Source organism: Aulonocara stuartgranti (assembly GCF_965226115.1).
Source record: "Aulonocara stuartgranti genome assembly, chromosome: 15".
Taxonomy (NCBI): Eukaryota; Metazoa; Chordata; class Actinopteri; order Cichliformes; family Cichlidae; genus Aulonocara; species Aulonocara stuartgranti.
In genome coordinates this window covers 21621418-21634507 of record NC_138951.1, presented here as the reverse complement: position 1 = coordinate 21634507, position 13090 = coordinate 21621418, and the positions used below count along the sequence as shown (strand labels likewise).

Genomic DNA, 13090 nt, shown 5'->3' with positions numbered 1-13090 from the left:
AGCTTCCACTTCCACCATTTGACTGCTCTCGGGTTTTATAGGTAGAAAGGTAGAAGCCTGGGGATGCTAGTGTTAATCCTTTATTCAATACTTTATACATTAACACTTGTGCATAGAGCAAGATTACTGGGCTGAACAGGGTCAATGGATTCCCTGTAAAGAGATTTGTAGATGTGGGTAAAAGAGGGTCTTAGGCATAGGACACTCAACTTCTTTAAGTTGCTTGAAGACGTTTCACCTCTCATCCGAGAAGCTTCTTCAGTTCTATGGTCAAATGGTTGATAGTCCCAGATTTAAGCCCTGTGGAAGTGTCCCAGTGTCTGAGTGTGTTGCTGGGCCTGAAGGACACTGGGATGTTGTGCTTGGAGAAGACTCTCCTGAGTTTCTCTGATACACCGGCTACATAGGGGATGACAATGTTGTTGCGTTTGTCTTTCTGATCCTCCCTAGTTGCTGTCTGATCTTCTTTTCTGTGCATCTTTGCTGACTTGATGAAAGCCCAATTAGGATAACCGCATGTTTTAAGAGCCACCTTCATATGTGTTCCCTCTTTTTCCCTTCAGGCTTAGAGGGAACATTTTACATTCAGTGTTGTAGGGTCCTGATTACTCCAGGTTTGTGCTCCAGAGGGTGATGGGAGTCAAAGACGAGGTACTGGTCCGTGTGTGTGGGCTTTCAGTAAACTTCAATGTTGAGGTTTCCTAGGGTGACTAACCGTCCTCTTTTCCCCGGACATGTCCACTTTTCACGTTCTGTCCGGGGCGTCCGGGGGGATTTTGGAGATTGATGAAAATGTCCGGGTTTTCCTATAGTCCGACAGGGACCCATGTGTTTGAAGTCATCCCCAAACTGCTGCTTTGTGAGTGCTTGTTTTGTGCTCACAGACGGGACAGACGGTGCGCAGCAATGCGCCTAATGATGTTTAAAAGATCCCAAAGCGCAAGTCATCATTTGAGATGAACTGCAAAAGAAATTTTCCTCGTACTGACCCAGTGCTGGTAATTTTTCTTATGCAGATGAGGCATTATTTCTGTACCATTATTTAATTCCAGAGGCTTTTAAGTTGTTGTTTTTTTGCGCTCGTTGACTTGTAAAAGCCTATATGACAATTTTTTCCACACTTAAACGGTGTTTCAAATCCCCAAAAACAGAGATTTTTTAAATCTCCGCAAAATCTCAGTTTTTGTGTTAACGTGTGGACGAGGAATACGGAGTTCATCACGCAACGTCAAAGGTATGTGCCTTTTTCCACGCTGTGTGCCACGTTACTGTTATCCTTTGTGTCTTCCCTGGTCAACTTTATGTTTTTATCCACAGCGTTAATGTGAGCAGTGAAGGATTCCACTTCTTGGGTTTTGATTTTGAACCAGGTGTCGTCCACGAATCTGTACCAGTGGCTGGGTACTCTCACTTTAAAAGAGCCAAGAGCCTTTCTTTCCACTTCCTCAGTGTAAAGGTTGGCTACAATAGGTGACACCAGGGAGCCCATGGCACATCTATGTTATTGTCTCTAAAAACCCTCGTTGTATTTGAAATATGTGGTGGTAAGGCAGAGGTCTAACAGTGTGCAAATCTGATCAGGGGTGAAGCTCCACCATTTGACCCTAGAACTGAAGAAGCTTCTCGGATGAGAGGTGAAACGTCTTCAAACAACTTAAAGAAGTCCAGATGCTTTACTTTCCAAGCTCCTTAGACTACAATGACCTGGATGACTGAGAACCTTCAGAGACATCAAAGCAGACTGTTTTTAGGAATCTATTGTAGTGAAATATCTGACTGATATTCTTTTTAATTGATGACATTTTGTGTTGTCACAAAAGAAAAAAAACATTACCTTTTAATTTTTTAAAAATCGCACCCTGCTTGTGCAGAACACAGTTTCTAAGTGTCACAGTTTAGCTCTGAGCACTTCTATTCATGTATTACCCATTCTATCCACCAGAGGTCCTCAGTCTTTCAGTAGGCCATCCACTCGGCCCACTCACTTGTAAACTACAGGTCTGAGCAGGTGTTTAAAATCATGTATGGATTTATGAACAGCTTTTATTTCTTGTTTTATTAATTGTTAATGAACTAACTTGTAAACAACCTGAACTGTATTTTTGGGACTACAACTGTCTGTTCTGCTGTGCTGTCTGTTTTCTAACATTAGAGGAAAGAGGGGCTGTATTAATGGAAACATTTATCTTGACTAACAATCTTCACAGATTCAGCTTCCTCGGTCAACGTCTTTTCAGGTTATTAAACACATCACTGTCACAAATGCACTGTGAAAACAGACACAATGTGCACTTGGTAAGTCTTATAATTGCTTTGTGCAATAATATCCCTTCATAAAAACAAATTACTTCATGCGTTTCTGAGAAAATGAGAAAGACTGCACCTATGGAATGTAAACATGAAAAGAAAACTGCTAAAGTTGTGAAGAGGATGTGACACCTCAGTAGTGACAGGAAGTACAAACAGTCTTAAATAGTCATCAGTTCAGAAACGTTGACAGTCAAGAAAAGAAATGAGACAGAGAAGCACGATGGATGAATTCATATGGATTAAAATGTTTTTATGTCTGATGCTGGTGATTCAGATTGCAGGTAAGAATTCGGGAAACATTTTAATAGCAGGAAAACACCTTTACAGTAAACTGCTGAGCATGCTCTGTTGTTTGAGGGGAGCTCAGGACATGTTCGTTAACTTGTGTCTAAATTGGTCTTCAATCCGATTCTAAAAAATGCTGTATTCTATTTTTATTTATTTTTATGTTTCTCCTCCATCATTTCAACAGTATCTGCAACTGAAACCTCGATTTTTATTAAAGTTGGAGATGACGTCACTCTACCTTGTCTAAATGTGATAGAGGACCAGAATAACTGTGATGGTACTACGTGGACCTTTGCTTCAAAAAACACAACAGCAACAGAAGTGATCACCTTTGGAGAGATTGGTAAAAAAGCCCAAATGAAATCAGACAGACTGAGTGTTACAGCAAACTGTTCTCTGCTTATAAAGAAGCTCACAGCTGAGGATGTTGGTTTTTATTACTGTCAGCAGTACAAACTGGGAGAACGTAAACATCTAGTTTCTGAGTTTTTGGTTGATCTGGCTGTCATCACATGTGAGTATTTACCAAACAGTGGTACGCAAAGGTTTGGGCACCCCTGATCATTTTAATGATTTGTCTTTTTAAATCATTGGTTGTTTGGATGAGCAATTTAATTTAAATATATTATATAGCAGATGAACACAATGATATTTGAGAAGTGACATGATGATTATAGGATTTAAAGAAGGTGTGCAATAGTTATTTAAACAAAATTAGGCAGGTGCATATAAGATAAGATAAGATCACCTTTATTAGTCCCACTCGTGGGAAATTTGTTTTGTTACAGCAGAAAGTGGACAGTGCAAAGTTACATAGTAAAAATTAGAAAAACACTGGAATAGCATAAGAGTAAGAATAAGATACTGTACACTGTTAAGTCAAATTGTTGAATGTGTCATTGTGTTTCTTAAATTTGTAAAGTCTTAGTTCAAACTATAGGATCAAGACATTCCTTTGTCCCCCTCCCAAGCCTCTCGAGGTTCTGGGGTGAGGTTGTAGTGTTTTATCACAAGCACATCCCATGTAAAGGTTTGTTTGATGTTTGGTAAGCTTTCTGCCCTTTTTATGGCTTCACTGTGTTGTGTATGGTGAACCAATACAGGAATTGAGCCATGTGTTGGGTGTGGGTGTGTGTGTGTGTGTGTGTGTGTGGGGGGGGGGGGGTTACCTTTTTATGACCAAGGATGTTGTTAGAAACAGTTGTGATCAGGAGGTCACACAAACGCACCCCCATGACACACACACACACATTATCACACACATGCTTACACAAACACACACACACACACACACACACACACACACACACACAGTGCATTGTCTTTGTAACCAAGGGGGGTTGTACGAGGGGAGGTGCTTGTGTACACTATTGTGTATTGTAACTATTTTTCCAATAAAAGGCAGCGAGCGGAGGCTGGAGTCGGGGTCATTTTGTGGTAGGATTCGAAGTGCGTTCCTGAGATACCGATGAGGCCTCCCTTGCGCAAGTAAATCGATCAACCGCTGTTGCCTTGTGTTTTTCCTTCATGGGAATAAGTCCCTAGATCAGCGGGGTCTGAGTTTAGACCCAACATACACAACTGTACACAATAGAATAGAATAAAATATAATACTGTATACAATACAATAAAATAGAATACAAATACTATACTGAGTATGACAACGTTGTCAGAAAAAGAGTATTGCACTTAGTGTTAATGCTATTGCACATGTGTGGATGTGTGTGTTTGGTCAGGTGCAAAGTCTTTGTTGTCTGACAGCAGTGGGGAGGAAACACCTACGAAATCTCTCCGTCCCACACCCTGGGTGCCGCAGCCTGCCACTGAAGGAGCTGCTCAGTGCTGTCAGAGTCTCCTGCATGGGGTGGGAGATGTTGTCCAGCAGGGATGACAGCTTAGCCACCATTCTCCTGTCACTCACCACCTCCACTGGGTCCAGAGGGCATCCTAGAACAGAGCTGGCCCTTCTGATCAGCCTGTTCAGTCTCTTCCTGTCCCTACCAGAGATGCTGCCACCCCAGCAGACCACACTGTAAAAGATGGCTGAGGCCACCACAGAGTCATAGAAGGTCTTCAGGAGTGGGCCCTTCACTCCAAACGACCTGAGTCTCCGCAGTAGGTACAGCCTGCTCTGCCCTTTTCTGTAAAGGGCGTCTGAATTATGAGTCCAGTCCAGTTTATTGTTCAGATAAACACCAAGGTAGCTGTCCACAGCCTTAATGTCCATACCTTGAATGCTTAGTGGTTGCAGGTGAGGATGTTTGTGCCTGTGGAAGTCTACCACCAGCTCCTTGGTTTCACTAGTGTTTATCTGGAGGTAGTTCTGCTGGCACCAGTCCACAAAGTCATGGGTCAGTTCTCTGTATTCCTTGTCATCCCCATCAGTGATGAGGCTGATATAGCAGAGTCATCAGAGAACTGAAAGAAGCACTGGGTGGAGTTGTGGGAGAAGTCTGCCGTGTAGATGGTGAAGAGGAACGGAGCCAGAACTGTTCCCTGTGGGGCCCCCGTACTGCAGACGAGCCTGTCCGACAAACAGCCCTGAGTTCTTACATACTGAGGTCGGTCAGTGAGGTAGTCCAGAATCCATGTAGTGAGGTGATGGTCCACTCCTGTGTTGTCCAGCTTGTCCTTCAGGACTGTGAGAAGAATGGTGTTGAAGGCACTGGAGAAATCAAAGAAAATGATTCTCACAGTGCTCCCAGCAGTCTCCGGGTGAGAGAGGGAACAATGTAGGAGGTGAATGACGGCATCATCCACTCCAATGCCTGGCTGTTAGGCAAACGGAAGTGGATCCAGTGATGAGCTCACCAGGGGCCGAACCTGAGTCAGGGTCTTAAACAGGTGGGATGTCAGAACCACCGGCCTGTAGCTGTTGAGGTACTTGGGACATGAAGTCTTTGGCACTGGTACAACACAGGAGGTTTTCCAGAGCTGTGGGACTCTCCCCAGCCTCAGGCTCAGGTTGAAGATGTGCTCCATCACGCCATGCAGTTGATCTGTGCAGGGCCTGACCACCCTTGAGCTGATTCCATCTGGACCCACTGCCTTCTTGGCTTTAATCCTCCTCAGTTCCCTCCTAACCTGGGTGGTTGAGAGAGACAGACTGGAGCCTTGTGTTGAATGTGTATTGGATGCTATTGTTGGGGATGGGGAGGAGTGAGCAGGGTGAATAGAGGAGGTGTGACCAATGATTTATAAAGAAAAATCATTAAAATTATCAGGGGTGCCCAACCTTTTGCATACCACTGTATTTGGAGCTGAAACTGCATTTTTAGAATAACCTTGCAGTATAACAGTAATTATCATAATAGTGATTAATTTGTCTAATCTGTGCTATCTTTGTCTCACATGTATATGTATTGGAGTCACAGTAACTGAAGATAAGGACACTGATGAAGTGACGTTAAACTGCTCTCTGCTGACATATGAGGACTGTCGCCACACAGTGAAATGGCTGTTAAATGGTTACAATGTAGACAGAACTAACAACCTAACAGAAAGATCACAGACTGACTGCTTCACCACTGTGTGAAATTCTCACAATTCAAACGTCTCAAGGGATAATATAGTGAAGTGTCAAGGAACTCATACTAACACAAGCAAAGTACTCTTTACCATTATCCATCAGGCCTCTGGTGAGGAAGCTGGTGAGATTACAATCAGTTGTTGAACATGAATGGCGGGATACAAAGTTTGGATGCAGATTTCTTTTTCTTTTTTTTCACAACAAATGAAAAAACTGAAAAATGTTTTGATTATGATTTTTCATTTATTTAGTTGGGACAAACAAAACAAAGAATCCAGCCAGAAAAACTGTAAGCAGCACAACATCTGTAACAACCACAGCCGTGAAGGATATTTCAAAAGGTAGTCACTCAAACATTCATCCTTTTGTCATGAATTATCGATTTTTTTTGATTAATAATGTTTTTGTACACTTAATTTAGACATGTCAGATTTGATAAATGACAAACCTAAGAACTACATAAAGAGAAAAGTGGTCTCCATCCACTCATCCCCAACTGGTTGCAGCCATCTGGCTCAAGAGTTGGGAGTTTGCCTTGTAATTGGAAGGTTGCCGGTTCAAACCCCGGCTTGGGCAGTCTCGTTTGTTGTGTCCTTGGGCAAGACACTTCACCCGTTGCCTACTGGTGGTGGTCAGAGGGCCCGGTGGCGCCAGTGTCCGGCAGCCTCGCCTCTGTCAGTGCGCCCCAGGGTGGCTGTGGCTATAATGTAGCTTGCCATCACCAGTGTGTGAATGGGTGGATGACCGCTTGTGTAAAGTGCTTTGGGGTCCTTAGGGACTAGTAAAGCGCTATACGAATACAGGCCATTACCACGATCGAAGTTAAAGTTGTATGATTTTTTTAAATGTAATGAATCAGAACAGTAACAAAGTGCAGCCGTTTCCTTTCAGCCCCCAATTGCCAGGTGAGAATATTAATCTTAATAACACAAAATAACACATCTCACATGTTTTTTGTTATGACTGCTCTAAAGGTAACAGGCTTTGTCTTAAATGCACAAGCTCACCCCCCAATTTGTGTATTTGTTTAGGTTTACCAATGCTGCTGAAGGTCATCTCATCGCATTTTGTATGTGAAGAATACAGACTCACAACATCTCTCCTTCTGCCTTTCCTCTTTCTCTCGCTCCTCTGTTTGTGTGTGGGACAGTATGAGAGATTCATCTTCTGCGTCCCTGCTCCATTTGGCTGCCACATATGTCTCAAATCCCTAATCAGAGCCTTTAAACATTTGATCATAAATTCACTCCTCTTCAGATTGTTGTTAGGTTTGTCTTTAGCATCACTCAGTCTCCATCAAAAAAAAAAATGCTACTTGAGTTCTTTGTTTTTCACTTGATTTTTCCAGTCACTAATTTTAAATGTCCCGGGCCGTCTCCTCCAGACCAAATACTTAGTCTTGGTATCCCTGCCTGCTCTGTTTCTCCATCACTCTCCAAACCCAGATGCAAGACCCAATCCCCTCTAGCTTGCACATACTCCCTGATTCCAGTGCTAAAGCCTGCCTCAGAGTCCACCTCTTTGTTTTACCATAATAATTTTCAATATATAATATTAAAAAAATGAAATGTTGATGTTATTTTTTAAGCCATTTTCTGCAATGACTGAGATTGGAATAACACAACGGCAATCATAGTTCAGTGTTGTAACATCTACCTGTCAAAGTTTGAATCGCTGACAGCTAACCGAAATCATCACTCTGTGTTGTCCGGTTTGTAATGATGTATTTTGTTATGGCTAATGATAATATAACTTGATTTGTAAAAGGTTTTCGATTGTGTTTTTTTACATTTGTGTATATTGTGTGAGACTAGGGTCAGTGGGGGTCTGAAAACAGTAAAACAGTACGCTGGTGTTTTAGCTTCACTGGTGTTAGATTAACTCCTGATGGTGATACAGATGTTGCTTCTCGCTGCCAACAGACCAGGAAATAAACGCTGTGAATATTTCATCTTTAAGTCTACTGCTGCATATTTAGATGTGAAAAATCAGAGATTTTGAATTGGTGATATTCCCACACATTAAACTGCTGCAACAGTGCTAAAGGACATTAAAGGCAACTGCGCCGATGCCTGTTCAGAAATGTCTGGACCCATGGCACATTTGTCATGGGTCACGAGTTAATCTGGAACACCAGGAGCAGGCTGTTTCTGCTGGCATTTTTAACTCTCACAGCCCACTCAGCTGATAGTGGACAAGATTTTTATAAAAAAGCCACTTGTTTCAAAAAATAAAAAAAAAATACAACAACATAAATGTGTGAAAAATAGTGGACATAAAGACTTGAGTGGGAAAGTTTGGTGGCAAACATGATCACGAAGATGGTCTGTTTTCTCAGAATAAGCAAAGACTAATAGCCTTCACACCTTTAACCTCATTTTCCTTTGTTTGATATTTAAATGAAAAGAGAGGGAAGTTTACTAAATTCATTCAGTAAGTGACCTCACTATGATATCACTATGTGATAATTCATTTTAAAGGTAACAACACAAAACATATTATAAATGAACAACCTACCCATTAATGTTACATCATTCATCCTCTAACTGAGGAAGGCATGTTTTGCAACTTGAGTTTTGCTGACCTTGGAAACCAGAGGTGAGCATCCTGTAGACTACAAAACTATTTTTTCTGTCCCTCTGAGTGTGTGTGTTTGTACATGTGCACGCTCTCCCTCATGTTGGTTGTCCTTGGAAATTCTGTAAAAAGCTTACCTCTCGCACACATTAGTCACTTAAGTAGAAGCACAGATACTTGTGTAAAAAAACAACAACAACTCCACACGGATGAATAATGATTCAACTTCTTTAACTAAGTAAAAGTAAAAAGGTGAATCAGGAGTTTGACACTTCAACTGTTTGTTCCTATGTGATGTTTGTTTTCTAACAAACATCTTAGCTAAAACTCTTGACACATTCAACTTCCTCAGTCATTTTTTTTAATATAATGTCAAACACATAACTGTCACCAATGCATTGTAGGGATGCACCTCCTGAGGTCATTTGCTAAAGTTGTGATGAGGAAGTGATATCTGATGAATAACGGGAAATACAAACAGTCTTGAAGAGTCATCAGCTCAGAGACGGTGACAGTCGAGATTGAGAACAAGAAAGAAGTGAGACAGAGAAGCACGATGGATGAGCTCAGATGGAGTAAAATGTTTTTATGTCTGATATCAATCATTCAGATTGCAGGTAAGAATACAGGAAACATTTTAATAGCAGTAAAATTAAATATTACAATCCAAACCTTTATCATAAACCTTTGTCTAAAATGATCTTCACTCTGACTGTGAAAAGTGTTGCATTCTAATCTAGTTTTCATATTTCTTTTCAGAATTCTCAACAGTATCTGCAAATGAAACATCCATTTTTATGAAAGTTGGAGATGATGTCACTCTGCCTTGTATAAATGTGATAGATGAGCAGAATAACTGTGATGGGACTACGTGGACCTTTGCTTCAAGAAACAGAACACTAATAGAAGTGATCAGCTTTGGACAGCTTGGAAAGCCAAAAATGCATCAGACAGACTGAGTGTTACAGCAAACTGTTCTCTGCTTATAAAGACTCTCACAGTCGAGGATGTTGGTTTTTACTACTGTAAACAATACAGATACCTTCAAAAGCACAGACACAAACGTCTGGTTAGCGAGTCTTTGGTTGATCTCTCTGTACTCACCTGTGAGTATTTTACATTATATTTTCAGGCGGACGATTTTTAGAATAATAATGACAGCAGTAATTAATTTTTCGAATTTGTGGTGTCTTTGTTTCATGTTATCTCCATCAGTGACTGAACATGAGGACAATGATAAGGTGACAATAAATTGCTCTGTGGTGACATATGAAAAGTGTCATCACACAGTGAGGTGCCTGTTTAAAGGTCGAGCTGTGGACAGAGATAACAGTCAAATAGTGACTTTACAGACTGGCTGCTCCACCACTGTCTCTTTACTCAAGTCTCACCATGTTTACTCATCAAGAGATTACCTTTTGGACTGCGAAGTGAATGATGCTCATACAGAAGGGAAGCTGTTTACCTTCAGCCCTCAGCTATCAGGTGAGAAAACAGGAGACAAAATAATCAACTGTTTAAGATGATTGAACCCACCCAAAACATTTATTTGTTTGCTTTTGTATTTATGCAAAAAAAATTTTAAACAACAGATGAAAACATGTTGGTTGTGTCTTTTTCATTTTATTTCAGGTGACAGACAAAGGACAAATAATCCAACCAGAAAAAATCCAGCAGGCTACAGTCAGTCCAATACCCAAGGTATTTATTCAGTAATGTACTTTTTACTTGCATGCATGGGTATACAGTCACATGAAAAAGAACGTTTTCACAGAGCTCGATTCAGTCCTGTGAAAACTGCATAAACCCCATGATTCAATATCTTACAGAGTCAACTTTCGCAGCACTAACTTGAAGTAATAGTCTTTTATGACTATATCAGTCTATCATAATTTCTCCTGGCAGCCCTTCCAAAGAAACTATTCTTGCTCAGTCTTTTTGACTTTTTGATATGACTTTGGTGGAATTAGACCAATGCTGGTAAGGTTGTTGCTGTATGTTAACACCTATCCGAGAGCTTCAGACCTGTAAACTGTCAAAGTTTCTTCTTCTATAGAAATGCCCACTCTTGATGATCAGTTAAGTCCATTTGATTAGTAGCATCTGACTCCAAGTTGCTCTCTTAATTCCTATGGAACGATTAAGGATGTATTTAGTTTGTGCTTAGGACTTTATGCATGATGTATTTATTTTATTTTTGATTTTACATGTTTTAAGTTATGTGTTCAAACTGATTTAAATAAAAGAAATAGCCAAATACCTTCAGAAACAACATGTGTCTGTAAGTAAAATAACACGTCTGAACTAAAATCTCCTTACTGTTTTTCTTCCATACATCTGAAACGCAGTGACTATGATTCACATTGTGCTTTTGTGTGTTTCTGTTTTTGCTATGGTAACAGTGTCACAGTTTAAAATAGAACACAATGTTAGGCATATTTTGTGTGTCATGTAGACTTAGTTTAAGATACATAGAAAGTTTTTTAAATGTTTGAAAAAATATTCACTGAAAATGGTTTTAAGTTTGTTTTTTGGGTTTGTTTCAGCTATCCATTGGTACGTCGTTGCAGCTGTGGGTTTTGTCTTGCTCTTGATAACAGCTGCATCTGTTATCAGATGGAGAAAAACAAAAGGTAAAAACATCAAAAGTTAAAACACATGTGCTTTTAACAGTAAATGTTACAGTTAATTGTTTTTGTCTTTCCAGCAAACAAAACACAGACAGATGAAGATACTGTGAGTTTTTTTTTTAAAAAACCCCAATATATATATATATATATATATATATATATATATATATATATATATATATATATATATATATATTTTTTTTTTTTTTAAATGGTTGTAGGAAATAAGAATGACAAATAAACACCAAATCAGCTCATCTCTGAGGAGTGTTAACAAGAACTAAACTGTCTTTATAAAGGACAGTTTTCCAACAGATGTAACTGTCTATTTTCCAGGGACTGAGTTTGAACTCTACAGAGACTCAGACTGCTACTTAAAAAAGTCCCAGCATGGGAAATCCCACACCACACCCACAGTACAGTCAGAGCACAGTTAAAACCACTTCTTCTTCTATGTGCTTGTTAAGTGCATGCGACTCAATGAGATCTTATAAAAGATAAGGAAGTTAGACTGAATAACAGTGGGACAGACCATGAGTTGTAAAACCTGAGGTTAGAGGTCAAAACATGTAAACTTTTTGAGATATTTTGCTCTTCGCTGTGTAGGTAGAGCATGAAGTTTCCTATGCCACCGTCAGCTACAGAAAGAAAGCCAAGAATAAAGCCCAGGTAACGTGTCTTTCATAGATGCTTATGTTGTATACTGATATATTAATAGGTAATGTGTGCAAGCTGAGATTATAATTCATACTTACCTTTAAAATTTGTTGAGCTCTATCTCTCTTATTTTAACAGAGTGTTAATTTATGTTTATTTATGTATCCGACAATTCTCTTTGTTTTCAGGTTCAGGGTGATGATGAAGGTGATGCAGTGATCTACAGTGTTTTGATGGTTTCTTCATCTCCTGCAGCCACTGTCAACCCCAGTAACCCACAATAAAAAAAGAAAATAGAGAAAATGGCAAAAGGATTTGATCTTTTTTTAAGAAAAATAAAAATGTAAATGGATGTGTGATTACAGACTTCATGCTGTTGAATGGCAAGCATAAAACTATTATAGCAAATGCTGGGAGTCAATCGAGAATCAAGGCCATCCTTGGGTCATTCCCACTATTCAGTGTCATTTCAAGATAGTAACATTGCAAAAAGTACATTTCTAATTATCCATAATGTTATAATGTGATCTGAAAGAATGCTTGTTAAACTTTTAGAGAAATATACCAGTCAAGCTCAGAATATTAATACATTTTTCCAGGTTTTCCACATGTGGTGCAGGCCAAACATCCCACCTGTTACGGTACAATCTTATCTCTGTTACTGCGTTATTAATGTACAGTCACTTTTCTATTTACATTTCCTAAGAGCTAAAATGTCCCTGTGTTTACTCTGCAAATGTATTTCAGGGGAGTGCTAATAAAAAAGTATTATCAAGAAAAGGCACAATTATTTTGAAGCATGGTGTAATTTCACTTAATTAGATTAGATTAGATTAAAAATGAATTTTAATGAAAACTTGTCCAATTTTGCAATTATAGATGTTTATCTTACGTTTTTTTAATTACTTAATTTTGAAAAAACAAACACAGGTAACAGGTAGACATCACAGGGTGACTTCACACCCATGAAAGCTTGTACCCGTAAATTTTCAAGAAAGGCACGTTATTTTTGGTATAAGACATTTGAGGAGAAATTATTTCTTCACTGTCCATCTCCAAACCACAATTTGAACGTATACAGAGATAATCATAATGCACA

At 39.6% G+C, this 13090-nt stretch overlaps 1 protein-coding gene and 1 long non-coding RNA gene across 2 annotated transcripts; both read left to right on the top strand.

Moving 5' to 3' along the window:
- Nucleotides 1-2405: 2405 nt before the first annotated feature.
- On the top strand, nt 2406-7571 carry LOC309689314. Its single transcript, XR_014271332.1, has 4 exons — nt 2406-2591; nt 2783-2941; nt 6379-6468; nt 7159-7571. It is a non-coding gene; the product is annotated as an uncharacterized lncRNA (long non-coding RNA).
- A 1638-nt stretch (nt 7572-9209) lies between these two features.
- LOC309688543 (uncharacterized protein) lies at nt 9210-12392 on the top strand. The gene is made up of 9 exons (XM_082504326.1): nt 9210-9321; nt 9464-9810; nt 9920-9945; nt 10113-10189; nt 10337-10405; nt 11251-11337; nt 11412-11440; nt 11941-12003; nt 12180-12392. Exons 3-9 carry the CDS (start codon nt 9929-9931, stop codon nt 12273-12275), a joined length of 438 nt encoding a protein of 145 aa, XP_082360452.1. The 5' UTR covers nt 9210-9321; nt 9464-9810; nt 9920-9928; the 3' UTR covers nt 12276-12392.
- The last annotated feature ends 698 nt before the right edge of the window (nt 12393-13090 follow it).